The following is an 18,495-nucleotide window of genomic DNA, read 5'->3' as shown; positions in this document are numbered from 1 at the left end:
CAGGCCTGCCACCCACACCAAGGGATGATTCTCACCTCTTCTGGGAAGAGAAGAGGCCTCACTCTGCCCTATTTCACAGAGTGTGGTGCCTCCAACTGAGAGCAGGAGATGCCGCCCCCCAGCCTTGGGCAGGGCCCCTGGGTGACACTCAGTCAGGAGCCCTGCATCACCTGGTCTCCTGCCCTCGGACACTGTTCCAGCGCTGGCTTCCTGCCCCAGACAGGAAGTGCTCCATAGTTTAGAAAAAGCCTGGTATTAGGTGTTAATTGTTCCTTGTGACTCTGCCTCTTTTCCTGTAGGACGTGTGGGGGGATGTAGAGGGGTTTTTCTTGGGGGGATAGGGTACAAGAAGAAAATGACCCTGCCCATCCTGAGAGTGCGTGTCCCCAGGAGTCAGTGTGTCCCATCGTTACTCTACGAGGATGTCTGAAAAAGAAGTTCTGTCTTTATCTTTATAACAATTAAAAAAAATTATTAGTAGAATGAAAAATCAAAACTCCTATAGAAATTGTAGATCTCTAAGATGGTTGAGAAACACGGTTTATGGAATTTGCACTTAACACATTCTATGAACTTATTTCATCTGCAAACATTCATCAGCTTTGTTACAAATAAGGACATTCGCTCCAAATCCGTGGAAGGTGTTGCTGGAAAGCCCCTCAAAGAATGAAGGATTTCTCAGGTGGTTTCTCATTTCTGGTCCCACGAGGAAAGTCTGATAGGAAGCCTGCTGGTGAAACTTCATAGTGACATGTTTGTATGTGCTGGGGCGTGTGCTTCAGTGTTAAGTATTAACCTTTTGTTTACTTTCCTCCATCTGGGGAGACTGTGACCATAGGACGCTGAGGGTAGACTGTTCTCTTTGCTGAAACCTGCGTGCGATTGGCTGGTAGAGGGGGCTCCCATCCCCAGGCGATGCTGCTCTGTGAAGGTCTGCACCCAGCACCCACCGCTTCTCACAGGCCCCACTGATTGGCTCAGCAAGGTGGCTGGCTTGCCCAGGGACACAGCTGGGTCACATCTTCACAGCCACACATTGGGCCCATTAGGTCCTTCCTGTTGCAAATGGTGTGAGAGTTGAGCTCTGTGATGAGATCAAAGGTTATGGAAGACAATATGGCCCTGCTTTTTCCCTGAAGGCAAGCAGGTATCCCAGGTGTGGCGTTTCCTGTGGTGTCTGGTTATGAGGGAAGCCCAGGGAAACAGGTGTGCCTGGCCATTCTTGAGCCCAGGGGCTTGTCCACAGAGCTTTCTTCCCCTGGGGGGCGAGGAGGGAATGCCACGGGTGCAGCCAACACAGTGGGAGGAAAGGGTCTCTGCTTGGTGGCTGGCCTGTCCCAGAGCACCTTGGAGTCTCAGTTTCCCTGCAGAGAGCAAGGATTAATGCACAGGAGCTCTTGGGGCCTGCTCTCGGGTGAGCTGAGTTCACGGTGGGCGCTGCTTGCCTCCCAGGCTGCCTGAGAAGTATGGGTCCCTGGGCTGGGCTACCAGCACCACGCCACAGGGCGGTGCCCTTAGACCTACGAAGGCAGAGGCTTGGGCCACATGGTCGGAGCCCAGGACTGACCCAGCAGTGGGTTTGTTCAGCAAATTTCATTCTTGCACAGCCATCTGGAGCAAAGGTCATTTGTGGTTTTGGAAGAGGCACATCTGCGCCCTTTCAGCAATCACCCCTCTGAAACGCGGTTTGCTGGTCTGTAAAGTAGGCATGATAACAGCTGGTGGCCCTGAGCTCTTGTCTGGATCTCGCTCATAAAGCTCGGCCAAGGCCAGGAGGAAGGAACCGTGGTGCTCACCCCCAGCGCAGAGCCCAGATTCTGTCCACAGGGGCATGAGGCACGCTGCTCTCAGGACCAGGTGCCATGGGCACCCCCCTGCACCCAGGAGGTGAGGCTCAGGCTCTGCCACCTTCAGCAACACCAGGAATGTGTGGGGACAGAGAAACCCAATTTGGGGCCCATGTGATCCTTACGATGTTCATGTGACACCATTTCCACCTCACAGTGGGGGGCCCCGGCCCGCATGAGGCCAGTGCTGAGATCAGGAGCTGTTGCCATGTGAAAACAATTGTTTTTCCAAACAGTGAACAGTCCCAGTGATGTCATAGGCCCTGCAGAGGGTCCAAATCAAATCGGTTCTGGTGCTGGTGAAGCTCCTAGAACACTGTCCTGAGGTAATGACACAGCCTGGCCCAGGACAGGAGAGGGGGCCTTCAGGTGGGGCTCCCTGAGTGTTTCTAGGGTCACATTTCAAAAACCACATCCATCAAAGGAGGGCGGGGCCTAGCAAAGACTCACACAGGCCAACCACCAGATGGCATTGGATGCCCCTCCCCCAGCAGCAGCCCATGGGGGCAGCATGGAGGGGGTGGTTAACGGATCCCAGGGTGGAGGTACTGAGTAAGGGGCCGCAGAGGGGGCTCAGGCGGAGCACGAGGTGGCCTCCCCCACGTGCCTTCACGGCTGGCTGAAATCTAATCCTCATTCTTGGGCCGTCATGTCACGGCCTCAGCCCTGGGTTCCCAGAGGCCTGATTCAGTCAAGCTGTTCCCACTCTCCTCTCTTCCTCCAGAGGAAGGACCTTTGCGGATGAAGTCATGGGAATGAAAGCTCCCTTTGCCGCAAAAACAGTGGGAGCCTGAAGTCGGCTTGTTGTGTGGCCTCCCGGTGTACAGACAGGCAACCTCTGCTGTTTACTGGAGCCTCCCCAGCATGTGACATCATCTAATTCTCAAGTCAGGTAATGTCCCCACTGCACAGATGAGAACAGTGAGGCTCAGCTCGGGACTGGCCCAAGGTCCCGATGCCGCCAAGGGAAACCTCGTCCAGATCCAGCCCCCACAGCTGAGGAACCCACAGGCCCAATTCAATGCAGCGAACATTTGCTCAGTTTCTGCTGGGTGCCAGGCGCAGGGTCACGTCTGTCATCAGCCCCTCCTGGGCAGGGCTCTGCACAATCCAGTCTTTCTCACTTCCGCCCAGGCGGTCTCTTCGGTTGTTTTTTGCTAATTGTTTCCATGTTTCCAGTAGATTAATTTCAAAAATTACATTTTAGTTCACCTCTCAGTTTAATGCAAAAGGGTAGATATTTGTAGTTCTGTTTGCCATTTTGGTAAGAATCACATTCTCAAATGTGACTGTGACCAAAATAACCCCAGGTCTTGGCCCTGAAGAAACCATGGGACAGTCCATTAGTTTTGAGGACGTCATGTGGGCTCCTGCCACGTTCATTCCACACAAGGGACTGATTACTTCCTCCGCGAAGGTCTTGTGGCGTGCATGGCATACTTCAGAAGCAGCTGCACGCCTGGCTGCACTGCTGTATGCCTGGTGCTGGGCGCTCAGGAGAAGCAACGACAGCCACACTCTAGGCTGGGCACTGGGGACCAACGACGAGGACCTGGCCCTGGAGGAGTAGGCGTCCTTATCTCGTATGTGGCTGTGCTCACCTCTCCCCCCATTAAGTCACTGACAGATTCCAGGTCAGTAAGGTAGGTCCTCACTTAACATCATCAACAGGTTCTACAACTTTAAGCAAAATGACATCTAACAAACCAATTTTACCACAGGCTAATTAATACAAACAAGAGTTAAGTTTTTGGGGTGTTTTTTTTTTAAGATTTTATTGGGGAAGGGGAACAGGACTTTACTGGGGAACATTGTGCACTTCCGGGACGTTTCCAAGTCAAGTTGTTGTCCTTTCCATCTTAGCTGTGGAGGGCGCAGTCCACCTCCAGGTCCAGTCGCCGTTGTTAGTTGCAGGGGGCGCAGCCCACCATCCCTTGCAGGAGTCGAACTGACAACCTTGTGGTTGAGAGGACATACTCCAACCAACTGAGCCACCTGGGAGCTCAGCGGCAGCTCATTGACTTCATTCTAGTCGCGGAGGGCGCAACTCGCTGGCCCATGTGGGAATCGAACTGGCAGCCCCTTTGCCCAGAGCTCACGCTCTAACCACCGGAGCCATCCGTCCACCCCAAGAGTTAAGTGCTACAGGCATCTCATCAACATTATAACAAAACAATGTTATCTGAGAACCTGCTGTGCTCATACCTACTTTCCACTGGGCCAACTGGTCGACCAACCAACTGGAATGGTGGTCTAAATGAGCTATAGTGAGTTGTCATTGGACCAGTCCCTTTAATTACAAACATTTTCATGGGAGTGTCAACTGCCTGATTCCAGCAATCATTGTCCTTAGTCCAGGGAAGGTGCTCAGTAATAAAAGGGTCTTGTTGGGGAGGTCCTGGAAAACCCACGTCCACTGGAGGTGGCTAGAGCATCCTCAGACTCTGATTCACTTGGGAACCAAAGGGAGCTGAGCCCAAGTTGGCGGTGCTGGGCCTGGCAATGGAGGGCACTGTGGTCACTGAAGGCTGGGGTCTGGTGGGGGGTGTCTCAGTTTACCCAACACTCACTGTGGGAAAGACAGCATGCACCCACCCGGCAGACATGAGCCCTCTGGGACTGGGGAAGTGGTTTTCCTCCACCATGGACCTGAGAGTTTGGTGGGCTTTGCACATGTTCCAAGGCTGTCCATTACCTGTTCTGGAAGTCCATAGCAGCTCCCAACCTTCTAAAGAGGCCTTGTTTTCCTGGGGACTTTGATAAGTGAAGAGGATGGCTTGGCTGACTGCATGGACATTCCTTGTGTGAATCAGCACATTGGTGGCCTTTCACACAAGCATCTCTGAGTGTTTGATGACATGCCAGGGAGCTTCTGTGGGCCCATCCTGGTGCCCTGTCCACGCTCCTGTTCTCCTCCTGCTCTTGGTCCCCTGGGGCTGGCTGCTATGGACGGTGTCAATGGCCTGTCTTCCCTCTGGTTCTATTTGGGTTGGGCCAAAGGGGAGGCACTAATGGGAGATGGTGTGGGGGGCGGGCAGGAAACAGAGTGAGGTTGGGTCCATGTTCCTCCACCGCCTCCCTGCTGGGTCACACTTGCTAGTGGCAATGGCTGCGTTCCTTTCTCAAAGGCCCGGCTCCTCTGCAGCCCTCTCCCTCCAGCTCTTTCTGGAGTTCACATCTGCCCCTTCCCTTGCCCCCGGGGCCAGAGAGGTGAGCTCGACTTCCCACTGTTGCTTGCTCTGGGAACCTCACCAACTCTTGCTGAATTCCTTCAGCCTGCCCACACCTTGGAAATGGCCCTTCATTAAACCCTCTTCCATTACTCAATTTGAGGGTTTGTCTGTTTCCTCCAGGGACCCTGAAAGATATAATTGGCCTGATCCAGGTGCCACACAATCAGAGGAGGGGCAGTTTGACACCCCAAGCTGAGGACCGGGCCCTGGAATGGGGTTGCTCCCGCACCCCGGGAACTGCCCCCCTTGGCCACAAGGGTGTGCAGGAGCAGAAACAGGCCTTGTCCCAGGACATCATGCTCTCAACTACCCATTTGTGATAAAAAGCAAGTCCATTTTGTCCTGCTGAGTCTTTGTTTTGAAACAGCACTTGGCTGAGCACCTTTAGTAACTATCAGGAATCTGGAAAACCTGTCAGGTTTTCATACAGAAAGATTCAAGGATCCCAAAACCTTCATCCTTGTTTTCACCCACCAGCTGCCCAGGTGTCCTCGGGCCTGGGGCTCGTGTCCCTTTGGGAGTAGACACCTAGGAGGCCCCGCTGTCTGAAGCTTGGGGGCAAACTCAATTCTCCCACAAGAAATGGGTGTTAGAAGTCAGGTCTGGGAGCAAAGTGGGTCTAGTCTACAGAAGCGGGGGGCCCAGGGGTGCTTCCTCAGGTCCAGGGTGCCAGGCGTGCGTCCGGTCCCCGGTGGGATTCAAGGAGGAGCCCGGGGCCCTGGAGAGGAACCCAGGTCCAGGGGAGACAGGCGGGACCTATCCAGGCCCTCAGCCAGTCAGTGCAGGACCCCTACTTGCAGCCCTGTGTCAAAGCCAGTGACAAAGGGGAGGGCCACTTAGCATCCAATGAGAGCCCGTCATTGTCCCCTTGGTGACAAACGCAGTGCCTCATTCAGGATGAGTGAAAAGACACCGGGAGCCTGAGCCAGCTCTACTTGGAACTCCAGTCAAACTTGGGGACTCGGGGTCTCAGGGGTCTCAGGGGCTGGCCCGAGCCTCCCCGACTTAGGCCACATGCTGGCAGGAGGAGCCGACAGCGTGCTGCCCTTGCTCAAGAGGCCACCAGGCAGCAAGCCACCAGTATACCCAACAGGCGTCTCTGGGAGTATTTGCAGGACCCCCCACCCCGGCCATGGGCCCCCATTGTGGACTTCCATTCTGATGAAAAGCCTTCGTTTGGAAGCAAACCACCCCCAAGGAACAGGAAATCCTGGCCAGTGAGCACCCCTCCTGCTTGCCCTCCCGGGAGACTTCACTGCCCCTCTCCCCACCCCCACTTCACCCCACCCCCCGCAGCCCCTCTCCTGGCCCCATGCCCCCCTCCTTCCTTCCAGTGCCTAGGGGGTGCTGCCCCCACTCCCCAGGGTGTGACACAGAATGAGCTGGGCAGGGCCTCCTTTGTCCCCAGAAGCACCTTTGGAAACAAGGTGTCAACATGCAGAGGCTGGGGGCAGGGAATGCCAACAGCCCACCTGAGCTGTCTGTGTGCCATGGACGTGGAGCCCGGGGCCCTGAGAGGGGCCGGCAGCTGCTGGTCACACAGCTGTGGGCCAGGCAGAAGCAGGCTGCCTACCCTCCCCAACAGCTTCAGCTTCCTGAGTCACTTGGTGTCACCCCTCATTTGTGCAACTTTCTCTCCAGGGCCAGCCCACAGCCAACATGGGGAGAGCACGGGAGTTCTCACAGTGCTTCCCTGGACCCCTCGGCCCCTTCCTCAGGTCAGACACCCCTGAGGGCTGGAGAGCTGCTCCTCCCTCTATGCAGGCATCCAGAGTCCCACCCCTGCCACTGGTCAGCTCAGACTTTGTGTGGTGGCCTTGGGAACCAAGACTGTCCCTCTGAGCTCCCTGGTGGCCTGAGCCCAGCCCCAGCCCTGGAGGGGTTAGTGGCCCCGAGTGAACACACAAGCAAAACTAAACAGGAATGGCCCTCCTATGGGGGGAATCACCCGGCCTCTGCCTCCAGATGTGACGAGGAGCCGCTCAGTGCTCCTGGGCAGGGCTGAAGGGCTGTGTCCACTTGGAGACGTCCAGGAAGATGGCAGAAGCCCCATGGTACAGCCAGAGCCGGGGCAGGGCGCCGTGGCGGGTCCAGGTGTTGCGCCCAGGGTCGTAAGCCTCCATCTCCACGTGGTAGTCGCCATCCATGCCCTGCCAGCGGCCACCTGTCAGGTACAGCGCATCTCCCAGAGGCACCAGCGAACCATTCTCGTGCAGGCTGTGCAGCGACTGAACCTGGGAATGGTCAGCGGTCAGCCTCCTGTGGGCAGCCGGAGGGTGGTGGCCAGGGGACATGCAGAGAGGACAGCCAGCGCCCTGCCAGACGTCCCATCCAGCACACCCCCACACCTGCCACCTGGGACCGCAGCCCAGCCTCCCTGTCACTCCTCCTCCCCCTCTGACTCTTGTGTTAGTGGGGAGACCCCACTGCTCCCCTCCCCAACCCGCACCTCAGGGCCATATTTCCAGCCCCCTTGCTCTCCTACGTCCAAGTTTGCTCCTTTCTGAAAGATGGGGAGTCAGAGGAGGTGGGGAACATGGCGGCCTGAGCCTGTTGCCGCCTCCCAGGACGAGGTCTGGCCGGCCTCCCACTCTCAGCTGCCCTCTAGGCACAGATGTGGTGGTCTCAGCACTGACGGATGCATGTGTGGGGCCACTTGCCCCATGGGACTTTCGCTCAGTCTGCCACCCCTAGCCTTGGCCCATGGCCTCAGGAGCGCCCTGAACAGAGGTGCGGGGTCAAGGTTAGCAGCTTGCCAGAAGCCAGAGAGAGATGTGGGACCTTCTGGAAGAGCCCAGGGCGGCGGGAGGCAGAGGTCTGTCTGTGGGCTCCACCTGAAGACCGCCCCCTAGGCCTGGGGAGGGCAAGTGGAGCCCTGTGTGACTGGGACCCCTGCCCAGAGCAGGGATGTGGGCCCGGGGAGGCCCCGCTGAGGCCTAGCTGAGAGGGCCCAGGAAGAAAGCCTCGCCTGGCAGGGTGCACCCTGCACCTGTTTAGTTGCTCTGACGGAGGCCTCCGGTCAGCTGAGTGCTGACGCCAGGGGACAGCTGTGGGCAGCAGGATCACCGAGGTCTTGCTGTGGCCTGGCCAGCGCAGCAGCCTTCCTGGGTGGCTGTAGGGATCAGTGCCACCTCCTAGGGTCTCCAGGGACTGAGAATCTCAAGGCAGGTGGGGTGGGCCCAGGGCATCTGGCTGTTGCTGTGGCCACTATGGGCTCTGGGCAATGTCTCTCCTCCTTCTCCAGAAGAAACAGGAGAAAGGCCAAGGCTCTGGTGTCCCCTAGGGCGCGTCTTGAGATACCTACCTCCTGCTTGCTCCCCTGGGCCAGTGGCAGAAGAGGAGAGCAGCAGCAGACCTGGGAAATGGGGCACCAAGAAGCTGGCTGCTCCCACCTCACCCACAGCTGAGGAATCTTCTCCCCTGCTTGAATGCCCCCGGGGGTGGGAGACTCACTCCCTCTTGGGCCTGGCCAACACCAGGAAGGAAGAGCCCTCTCTTAGTCCACAGCTGTCCCTGTGAAGGCTCACAGGCTGCCCGTGCTGGGGACAGAGTGCCACCGAGACCTGCAGGCCGGGACCTTGCCTCCCCATCATCACAAGGCTTGGCCCAGACTCTGTGCCCTCATCTGTCCTGTCACTGTCCTGCCCCTGTGGCCACACTCCCATGTCCCGGTGCCCCCAGATCTGTTTTCTGTGGTGTCATGGGTCTCGGGGGTGGGGGGGGGTCACACTGGGGGGCGAGGCTGAGGCCTACCTTTTGCCACAGGTTGGCCCCAGGGTCGTACACGTAGACCTTCTTGGTATTGTCACCCACCAGGTAAAGCGCCCCCTGCAGGGCAGCACAGCGTGGCGAGGACAGGTACTTGGGGAGGAAGGGCGAGGCAATCATGCTCCATGCTTCTGCGGGGACACAAAGTCAGAGGCTCACTGTCACCAGGATGGTTAGGTGGGGCTGACCTGAGGCAGCACCTCCCTGAGACTGGGAGTGGGCCCCTTGCAGTGTGGGGTGGGGCTTCCACAGGCCCGAGCCCACTGCCCCTACCTCACTAAGCCTCACTCTCCCTATGGGGGGGATGGGGGGGCCTCGGGTAGGACTCCCTCGGAGCCTCGTCCTCAGGTCCTTGGCAGGGGCATGAAGGCTTCAGAAGCCTTGGCCTGGCCACCACCCTACCCGCCCCACCCCAACTGGGTGGCCTGGGCCTCTGCCTCCTTCCTGCCCTGTCCCCTTGGTCTGGTAACCCGGGGGCCCCACCTGACCCTGGGTCTAGCTGGTCTCCCATGGGATCCTCACACCCATCCTGCAAAATGGGTCCTGTTGTCATCTCCACCGTTCAGGGGATGAGACAGTGGCTGAGAGACGAAGCAGGGAGGGCCACCAAGCCAGAGTGAGCCTAGCCAGGGCCCAAACCCTGGCACTGAGTCCAGAGCCCGAGCTGGTGCCTACTGGGCTGTGAGCGTCTGCACCGCTGCTCCTGGCCCATGTGGCCGGTTCCAGGCCGGCAGCAGCCAGACAGCTTCTGGACTCATGGATGTGCTTCCCTGTCACTGACCCCTAGTCCCCCTCTAGTGTGGTTTGGGGCTGTGGCTCTGTTTTGGTGACCCTTTCAGTTACCTTGGGCCCCATCTGTCCTCGGTACCCCACCCTCCCACTCACTAAGATGAGACTGTAGCCTTGCAGAGGGGCCGATGGCCACTCTCCCCTGTCCCTTGGGGCCCACCCCGGCACTCCCTTCCAACCCACTCGCCACCAGACCCCACATTGCATGTTGCTGTCCCCTCACCTGTGACCGGGTTGTAGCACTGCAGGGCCAGGGCATTGTACTTGCAGGCACTGGAGCCCACCAGGTAGAGCCGGCCCTGGCAGCCGGCTGCAGAGAAGTTGCTGACGTACTTGAGGGCGGGGCTGACGGGCGCCCAGGTGTCTGTGTAGGGGTCATAGCTCTCCACCTCCACCACGTCCAGAGTGGTGCCTGTGGGGTAGGGGTCAGGCTGCAGGGGGCTGGGGCAAGGGAAGTCTCCTGGACACGCAGGGTCTGGACGTTGCAGAGCTGGCAAGACCCACCCCAGGTGCCCCTAGAGGGGAAGGTAATGGAGGGCATGGCCTTGCCAGGCAGGTGCGTTACCCCATTTCAGAGGGCAGGTGAGGTTCTAAGAGGATAGGGTGCTTTCCCGAGGCCACGCCGCCGAGAAGTGTGGAGGGCGGTGAGTACCTGGACGTAGGAATTCCCGACTGCACAGGGATGATGGAGCCTCATAACAAAGCCCAGCCATTCTCAGCTCTTCAGGGCCGAGGGTACATTGGAAGGATGTTGGTGGGAGCCCCCAGGAGGCCAGCCCCCCAGGCCTCTCACATGGTGGGAGTCCTTCCCTGGGAGAGCTGTAGGCAGCTCCCGTACCAGCCCCGGGTACAGCCTGGATGTGGTGATGATGGGGGCCTGCCAGGGGTGAGAAGGCATGCAGGGGACCCCGAGTTGCCTTGGGCTCAGGACCTGTGCGTGTCCTCTGCTCTTGGGCCGAACACGGCAGTCATTGATAAAAAAGGGGCCGGCCAGGACAAGGAACAATTTAGAAGTGACCTTAGGGTCAGTCTGTCACCCACAGAGGCCTTAGGAAACTCTTGCTCAGCCACGTGCCACATGCATTTTGTTTGTCAATAGTCATCCAACCATGACATCCCTGGGCTGGCTTCTTGCTCTGCTCTCAGGCTGGGGCCATAGGGACAAAGGTGACAGCAAGGGACCCCCTGTGAGTCCCCTTACCCCAGGGACTTCACTGAGGAGGAGCCCCCGCTGAGACCTGAGCTCCAGGCTCTGAAACAGGAGTGGCATCTCCACTGGCAGCTGGGGCCCCAGCTCCTCACAGGTCCCTTCTGGGGATGGATTCATTGTCCTGTGTTCTGGAGCGCATCAGAATCCCCGGGGGCTGGCTACCTAGGGCCTGAGCCTCCCTCCATGATGTCCAGGTAGCAGGTGGCATAGCCCAGGTGTGGTTCTGATGCCCAGCCTGGCCAGGGGCCTTGGCATGTCTCCTGTGCACCCCAGACTCACAGGGAGCTCCCGAGGGCAGCAGTGGGAGCAGCACCCCTGTCGTCCCTGAGGCCAGCGTGGGGCTGGGGTGCTACTGTTGCAGGATTGAGAGGCTCCCAGTCTGCAAAGAGGTGTGGTGGGGGCTCGGATGAGCAGGATGTAGCCCTGGGGGGAGGTGGAGAGGGTGGCCCTACCACCGATAGCGTAGACCTCCCCGTTGAGCGCCGCGCTGGCATGGTTCGTGCGGGCCTTCAGCATGGGAGCCACACATTTCCAGGCAGCCTCCTTTAGTGGGAAGCACCAGGCCTGGGTGGTTGACCAGGTGTCCGTCTTGGTGCCCCGTGAGCCACCTGCGGGTACCAAGGTTCTGTCACTCAGGTGCCCAGCAGCCTGGGGTCTCTGCCCACCAGCCAGTGGGGAGTGGGCACCAAGGGTCCTGCTCCTTTCTTGCCACACCACACCCTCGTGCTGCCAGACACTGGTGGCACCGTGGTGGCACAGTCTAGCTGTGTGACTTGGGCAGCACCACCAGCAAGGGGCACGAGGGCAGTGGTTTCAGAGCCCCATCAGTGGAAGCTCTTTCCCAACCAAATCATACAAGGACCCCAACTTCTAAGCTATAAAAAGGCAGAGACCCGCCACACAGATCCGTCTGGGGAAGCTCTGGCTGCAGCGGGCACCTGGGGTCCACGTCAGACAGCATACACCGAGCTGTTCCCTGAACCCCTGTGTGCACCCGCGGAGTTTTAATTTCCTTGTTTTAATGTCATGGAAAGCTCTGGAAGAGTCTTGACTAAACTGTCACAAAGTGAAGGGTGTTACGTTCAGCTAGGCTGCTTGGGAGCTGGGCTGCTACGCGGCTCTTTGGGGAGCCCTGCCCTGCCCACCTGTGACGTAGACGCTGTTGTTCAGCACGGCCAGGGAGAAGCCCCACTTGTGGTAGTCCGGGAAGTCTGGGAGCGCCATCCATCTCTCTGGCAGGGAGAGAGGCGAGGGGTCAGCGTGCAGAGCTCACTGCTGGGGACTCCCTCCCCCTCAGCACCTCTTCCACTCTGGGTGCAGAGATGTCCCCTCATCAGCAGAAGAGAAAGTGGGGGTCTCAGCTACCACAGTGGTGAGGGGACACCCCTAGTGGGGCGGGGTCCAAAGCGGTCCTGGGTGCTCCGTATGCTGCTAAGCCTGGCTTCTGGCAGCGCCCACCTCTCCAGTGCTGCCCCTCGGAGCCCAGCACCCAAGCTGGACACAGGATTGCCCCAGGGAGAACTGAGAGGCAACCCAGGCTCGGGAGGCTGGTCTCACCCTGACCCTGCAGTTGACCCCACTGACCCTGAATGGACTTTTTGGTCTGGTCCCACCTCAGTCGGAGGAGTGATGGGTTAAGGGGTCTGATCTCAAGTCACTAGTGGGTTGTAACAGAAACATCGTTCATTCACTCATTCCTTACGTGTTCATTCATCCTGAGCACCTTCTGTGCTCACGTGACTCGGGCACACAGGGGACCAGACGCTGGCCTGCAGCAGGCAGAGTGGTCCACACACCCAGCTGTCACGCACCAGCAGTGTGGCCTTGGACAAGCCCCAGCCTCAGTTTCCTCATCTATTGAATAGGGATAATTCCCACCTCCCAGGGAGGTGTGGGGAGCACATAAGATGACGAGTGTCTGTCACACAGCAACTGCTCAGCCAAAGGTGGCCTTTCAGACAGAACTGCCCCAAAGTCAGACCTGCCCTTCATGGACCTACAGGAGGTGAACTGAGGCAAGAGATGAGAAAACGCTTTGAAAAAAGTCAAAATCAATGAATGCAGCGGGAACACTTAAGTCCTACAAGTGGACACACTGGGTGTTTCTGGAAGGCTGTGGGAGAGACGCCACCTTGGGGATGGCCCTGGGGAAGACTGTTTACTGTTGACAGCAGCTTTCTGGACACGTGGAATGCCAGGCCTTGTCATGCAGGAACTACGCGTCCCCCTGACTCATGTCTGTATCTCCCCACGGTGGGGATTGCCCAGAAGTCGCCAGGCCTTTGTCTGCCAGCATTCCCCCCTGCCACCCTCCCAGTGGGGTCCAAGGGACAGCTGTTCCCAGGCGGAGCCGGGCGAGCTCATCTCCTGACGTCAGCCCCCAAATCCCCTCTCGTCAGCCTCTGACCTGGGACAGCTGGCCCCGAGCCTGAAAGCCACTGGTGCCATGGGGTGGCTGGCAACCTGCCCGGCAGCCCCAGGATTCCAGCCAGCCTGCATCAATGCTGTCCGAAGAGCTTCCTGGGGTCAACATGGCCCCCCAAAAACCCCTACTGCCTGCTCACTCTTCCTCATTTCCCTGTGAGGGGGCCCAGGCCAGAGAGCCACATCCAAATGGCAGGCCTTGCCCCCATGCCTGATCGCTCCTCATTTCAAGTGTGTGAGGAGCCCACTTCACAGGTGAGGAAACTGAGGCTCAGGGGAGTGAAGTGACCTGCTTAAAGTTTGGAATTAGAATCCCATTTGGGCCGATTCAGAATCTGAGCTCTCACCCCCAGACTGCTTGCTCCCCAGCCTGGGACCATGGTTCCATCAGGACACAGGGCAGTGGCAGCAACTGTCCAGGCCCTCTACCCCACATGGTGCAGTCTGGGCAACAGGACCCTTTACTTGGGACCTGAGGGCCTCAAAGACGAAACTGAGGCCTGTGGCTAGAGGGAGAGGGGCTCACGATGCCCCTCGCTATAAGCCTCCTTGCCCATGCTGTGGCCCCCAGGCCCTCCTGCAGCCCGGAGGCCCAGACGCACCCAGGACAGGCCCTGTTCTCTGTGCACCTCGCCCGCTCCACCTCCAAGGTGGACACAAGTGGCCGCTGTCAGGACACCGGGAGTACTCACTGGCTTTGGTGTTGTAGAAGGTGAAGTTCCCGGGGAGGGGGCCGGGCTCCTCGGCGCCCTCCTCATCCTCCTCCATTGCCCGTCCACCCACGACCGCCAGAACCTCCTCCAGCTCCTGCGGCAGGGTGGGCAATGCCTGTGGGCCAGGAGAGCTGTGGTCAGAGAGCCAGGGCGACCACTGTCTCCCCGCGCCCTGGGCCTGGGCACTGACAGGCCTTGGTGGCCTTTTCTGAGGCAGGTAGTGACCTGGACAATTAGGGCAGCTGTGGGACAATTAGGGACAAGCGTGCCTCTGTGTCAGTGCATGTGTGTGGGTGAAGTGAGCTTCAGTGTGTGTGTGCCTGTGTGTGCCCATGTGGTGACAGTGGCAAAACTCAGAACTGGGAGAGGTGGGGTGGCAGGTCCCTGTGTGCCCCAAGCATGAGGGCTGCTGTCCTCCCAGCAGTCACCACAGGCCTTTGGAAGGCATTCCTGCACCCATCTTTGGAACCGACCCCCAGATGCTGCCCTCAAGTCCCCACACAAGCCTCCCCCTGTACCTGGGGGCCCTGCTCCTCTGGGCCGGCACGTAGCAACCTGAACTAAGATCGCCTGGCTGGCAGGAAATGCTGGAATGGTTCCTCTCTGGTTGGTGAGTAGCCACTGTCCAGAGCTCCCAGGACACAGGGGTCCCACTGCCTCTCTGGCCTACGTAATGCCTGAACCTCCCACCACCAGCAATTACAAGGCGACTACCTGTCGGGGCAAGGCCCTCAGCCGGCTCCTCCACCAGGCCGGCCCTGCGTGCCTGGCGGTACAGGGGTTAGTTGCCACCATGCAACCCATTCCTGGTCTAAGCCATGTCTTTGTCCCCAGACTTGGCTCCTGAGGTCCTCTGGAGCAAAGCCCTCAGCAGGCTGCCCAGCAGTGAGTGGACCTGCTGGCTCCTTGTCTCGGCCACACCCTGGGCTGTCACTTCATCAGGACCTGTCTTGCCTGCCAGGCCCACTGCCAGCCTGAATAGGAAATGGCACCCCATCAAAGCTCGAGCAGTTTCCTCAGGGGCAGGTGGTGGCCGCTGCCATGCCGGCCTGTGCTCCTTGCCCGTGTGCAAGCTGAGCCTGCTTCCCTGATTGTCTTCCCTCCTGCTGAGCTCCTATCCCTCCTCTGAAGCCCAGCTCAGATGCTCCCTCCTCCAGAGAGTCCTCCCTGACTGCCCGCCCCTCCAAGGATGCCCCCAGCCCAGAGCTGGCCTTTCTCATGCCACCTTAGGTGTATTTCCAGGTTTGTCCCTACAGAGTGGAGGGGGCATTCAGGACAGGGATGGAGAATGATCCCTTCTGGGTTCCCCTTCCCCTCACATTTGGGCATGGCACACACAGGGCACAATCTGTACTTGGGGGTGAATGGTGTACTCTCCACCCCCGTACGGGTAAAGTCTCTGAGGTCCCTTCTTACCCCTCCCCCCCGCCTCACTCACGCCATCATGGCCCTGGGACAGGGCCGCCCGACATGCCTCTGACTCCAGGATCAGTGGCTCTGTGGCCAGCAGCTGCTGCACGCAGGGCCTGGGCACGGCATCCAGCTGCACCAGGCTGAGCAGCTCGGGCAGGTGGGAGGCCCGGGCCTGTGGGTCGTGCCGCACCCAGCGCAGCAGGGCCTCCAGCCGGCTCTGCTCCGGCTGTACCTGCAGCAGGTCGCTGGCCAGACAGGTGGCCAGCCGGTCTTGGGACAACTGCAGGAACTCGTCTTCTTGTGCCACGGCCTCGAAGTTCTCCCGCAGGAAGGCCCAGGCCTTGGCAGCCACGCCCAGGAGCCCCTGCTGCTCCCCAAACTCACAGATGCCCAGGCAGTTGGTGGCGTCTAGCTGCTGCTGCAGGTAGCGGCCGCAGGCCTTCTGCACAGCGGGGAAGTGGAGGCACGCGGCCGTGCGTGTCAGTGCCTCCACGTTGGCCTGGGTGATGGTCAGCCGGCCGGTGTACACGAAGTCCACCAGCTGCCCCACCACGGCGGCCTCCAAGTCCTGCAGCTCCACACGCGCCGAGAAGCTCTCAGCAAAGTCGCCTGCAAACATGGCGTGGAAGTAGGGGCTGCTGAGCGCCAGGAGGCCGCGGTGGCAGGGCAGCTCCCGGCCGCCCACCAGCAGCGTGACGTCGGCCAGCTTGGGCTGAGAGCGCAGCTGCAGCAGCCCGTCCAGCATGTTCTGGGCGTGCGAGGGCAGGTAGAAGTCCAGGTCGTCCATGTTCCGCACCATGATGCCGGGGCCGCCGGCCAGTCCCCTGGGGAAGGAGCCCCTAGGGCGAGAAGGGAGCAGGGTCAGCGGGCGGGGCGGGCAGGGGTGTGCTCATCTACCTGCATCCTTCCCACCCCTCAGCAGGCCTTGGCTGGGCATCAGTGATGTGTGAGGCGCTTTACCTAACAGCTCCCCTGACCCAGCCCCGTAGCCTGTGAGGCAGGCACTGGTGTCATTCGCTTTCCAGCGGGAGGCTGAGGCTTGGGGGTGGGGAGGCCTACCCACGGCCAGGCAATCAGGACAGGATGGGGCCAGCAGGGGAACCCAAGCCCTGGGCCCCACAGAACAGAGCCCTGGCGCATGGGAATCCCCGTGACCCCCCATTGGCTTCCTCTGCTCCCAGATCCACCATTGCTGGGCAGGGCACAGGGAATGTTGGACAGTGAGAGGACTCACTGTCCGTGGCCACACAGAACCTTGGCTGGCCCTGCTGGGTGCCTTTGGGAAGCCATGTCCCTCTCTCTCCCAGTTTCCTCATCTGCAGATGGAGAGGCTGGCAGTGAAAGGGCTGTGTGATCACACCCGGCACAACCTCACGCTGGCAGTGCTCCCGTGTGCCTGGCCACGTCCCATGGGGGCTCACACAGTCACTACTTAGCCCTCACGACAGCCCTGTGAGGTGTGTGCTCTTAGTGTCCCTTTGACAGGTGGGGAAACTGAGACACAAAAGGCGCAAGTCACTTCTCCAAGATCACACAGCAGGAGGTGGAGGAGCCAGACTCAGGGGGGACCCTGTCCTGAACCCCACGTTCCCCATCCCCATGTGTAAATTGGTAAAGACAAACCAAGGGAAACATTCTGGAGAGCGATTTTGCGTCCCAGTGTTCATATCCTCTGATTCAATAAGTCCACTCCTGGGCTTATTTAGCCACCTGCATACTTAGTTATGTATTTCTGATATTTTACCCTAAGAAAGCCACCCTGGAGAAATAAAAGGTCTGCATGGAGGCAGTCACCCAGAGCGACCCCCACAGCAGCAAAAGGCTGCACCCCAGAGAAACGGTCTGTCCACCAGGGGGCGCCTTCTGGAGCCATCCGGGTGTCTGTGGGGACAACATGCTCGGTGAAATAAATACGATCAAAATGACAAAACCCGGAAAGAGAAGTGGTGACCTATGGGCAGCTAGGTGTTGGGGGCCTTGCTGGGCTATGATACCGGTTCCAGTGGTGGGAGCTGAAGACCACCCCCCTTCCCCACTGGTGCCCATCTCCACCCTACAATGCAGGGCAGACCCAGGGAGCCCACCCAGGGGCCTGAGGACCTTTCTGGGCTTGTGCCCGGACAGGACCGGTCAGTGGGCCCCAGCCAGCATCCACCCTGCCTGACCCCTTCCTAGGGAGGCCCTCTAGCTGGTAATGGCGGCTTTGTCCTCCCAAGGGGCGGACAGGAGCTCAGCCTGCCAGCTGCCGCCCCCAGGCCATGCATTCCCATCATTGCTGTATTCCCGTTGGTCGGCTACTACCATGACAGGGGCCAGAAGGCAGGAGCGCCCAACCACCTTCCTGTGGGGCCTCAGAGGAGTCTGCTGACACCTGCCACCCTGCAGGCCCAGCTCAGGGTAGGGGCTTCTGGAGGGTCCTGGCCAGGACCAAGGAGGCCTGAGAGGGCAGGACAGCAAAGGAAGGGCCTTAATCAAGCTCAGGCTGGTGACCAGATACCATGGCCCTAGCTGTAGTCAGGGTGTGGTCCAGCACCCACCCCCCTCCAGCTAGAACACAGAGGGAAGCATGACTGTTGAGCCCCTTCCCCACCCTGATGGGCTTGACCAGGGTCAGGGGTCTCTCGCCAAAGCGCCCAGCGCTGTGATCTCCAAGCCCACTGGGCTGTCCCACCGTAACCCCCTCCTCCCCTCATCAGCCCCCACTCCAGAGCCCTCCAGACCCTACCTCTGAGTTGGGCCCTGGAACCTGTTGCTGAGAACTCAGGCTGAAGAACAGGACTGACCAGCCAGCTGAGAGGGCATGGCGGGCCTGCTGGGCTGGGCTGGGCTGGGCTGGGTGGGCTGGGCTGGGCGGCCACGTGGGAACCAGATCGTATTTTTAGCCTCTGTCTGCACTGGGAGGGAGGGCGGTGAGGGACGGGCCAGTGGGGGAAGGAGACTGGTGTCTCCTCCTGGACTGTCTGCTCTGAAAGTGCACGTCAGCCACATCGGGGCAGGGAGGCTGAGGCTTCTGGGACCAGGGTCCAGGACAGATAGCAGGATACATTCCAGGGCAGGGGCGCATCTGGGCTTCACCCCTCCCAGTGGCACCGGGCTGA

The 18,495-nt window shown here is 59.5% G+C and overlaps 1 protein-coding gene across 2 annotated transcripts; it reads right to left on the bottom strand.

Moving 5' to 3' along the window:
• Positions 1 to 6,364: 6,364 nt before the first annotated feature.
• On the bottom strand, positions 6,365 to 18,228 carry KLHL30 (kelch like family member 30). 2 transcript variants are annotated; one of them, XM_019740952.2, is made up of 8 exons: positions 18,123 to 18,228; positions 15,423 to 16,236; positions 13,964 to 14,099; positions 11,993 to 12,079; positions 11,300 to 11,455; positions 9,861 to 10,049; positions 8,834 to 8,979; positions 6,365 to 7,314 (listed from the first exon to the last, which is right to left on the bottom strand). In XM_019740952.2, exons 2-8 carry the CDS (start codon positions 16,194 to 16,196, stop codon positions 7,063 to 7,065), a joined length of 1,740 nt encoding a protein of 579 aa, XP_019596511.1. In that variant the 5' UTR covers positions 16,197 to 16,236; positions 18,123 to 18,228; the 3' UTR covers positions 6,365 to 7,062. The 2 variants fall into 2 exon arrangements, with proteins under 2 accessions (XP_019596511.1, XP_074171984.1); XM_074315883.1 differs by having other exon boundaries at positions 15,630 to 16,236.
• Positions 18,229 to 18,495: the final 267 nt, after the last annotated feature.

This window comes from Rhinolophus sinicus, linkage group LG01 (genome assembly GCF_036562045.2).
Source record: "Rhinolophus sinicus isolate RSC01 linkage group LG01, ASM3656204v1, whole genome shotgun sequence".
NCBI classification, from domain to species: Eukaryota; Metazoa; Chordata; class Mammalia; order Chiroptera; family Rhinolophidae; genus Rhinolophus; species Rhinolophus sinicus.
This window is presented reverse-complemented; position numbering and strand designations above follow the sequence as displayed.

Bases quoted from the DNA above. Each gene is read 5' to 3' on its own strand.
- KLHL30 (XM_019740952.2), bottom strand. From the start codon at position 16,196: ATGGTGCGGAACATGGACGACCTGGACTTCTACCTGCCCTCGCACGCC. The intron at 14,100-15,422 runs GTGAGTGAGGCG...CCTGGCCCACAG, and splicing joins TGTCCCAGGGCCATGATGGC to GCATTGCCCACCCTGCCGCA. The intron at 8,980-9,860 runs GTGAGGGGACAG...GTGTCCCCGCAG, and splicing joins GTGCTACAACCCGGTCACAG to AAGCATGGAGCATGATTGCC.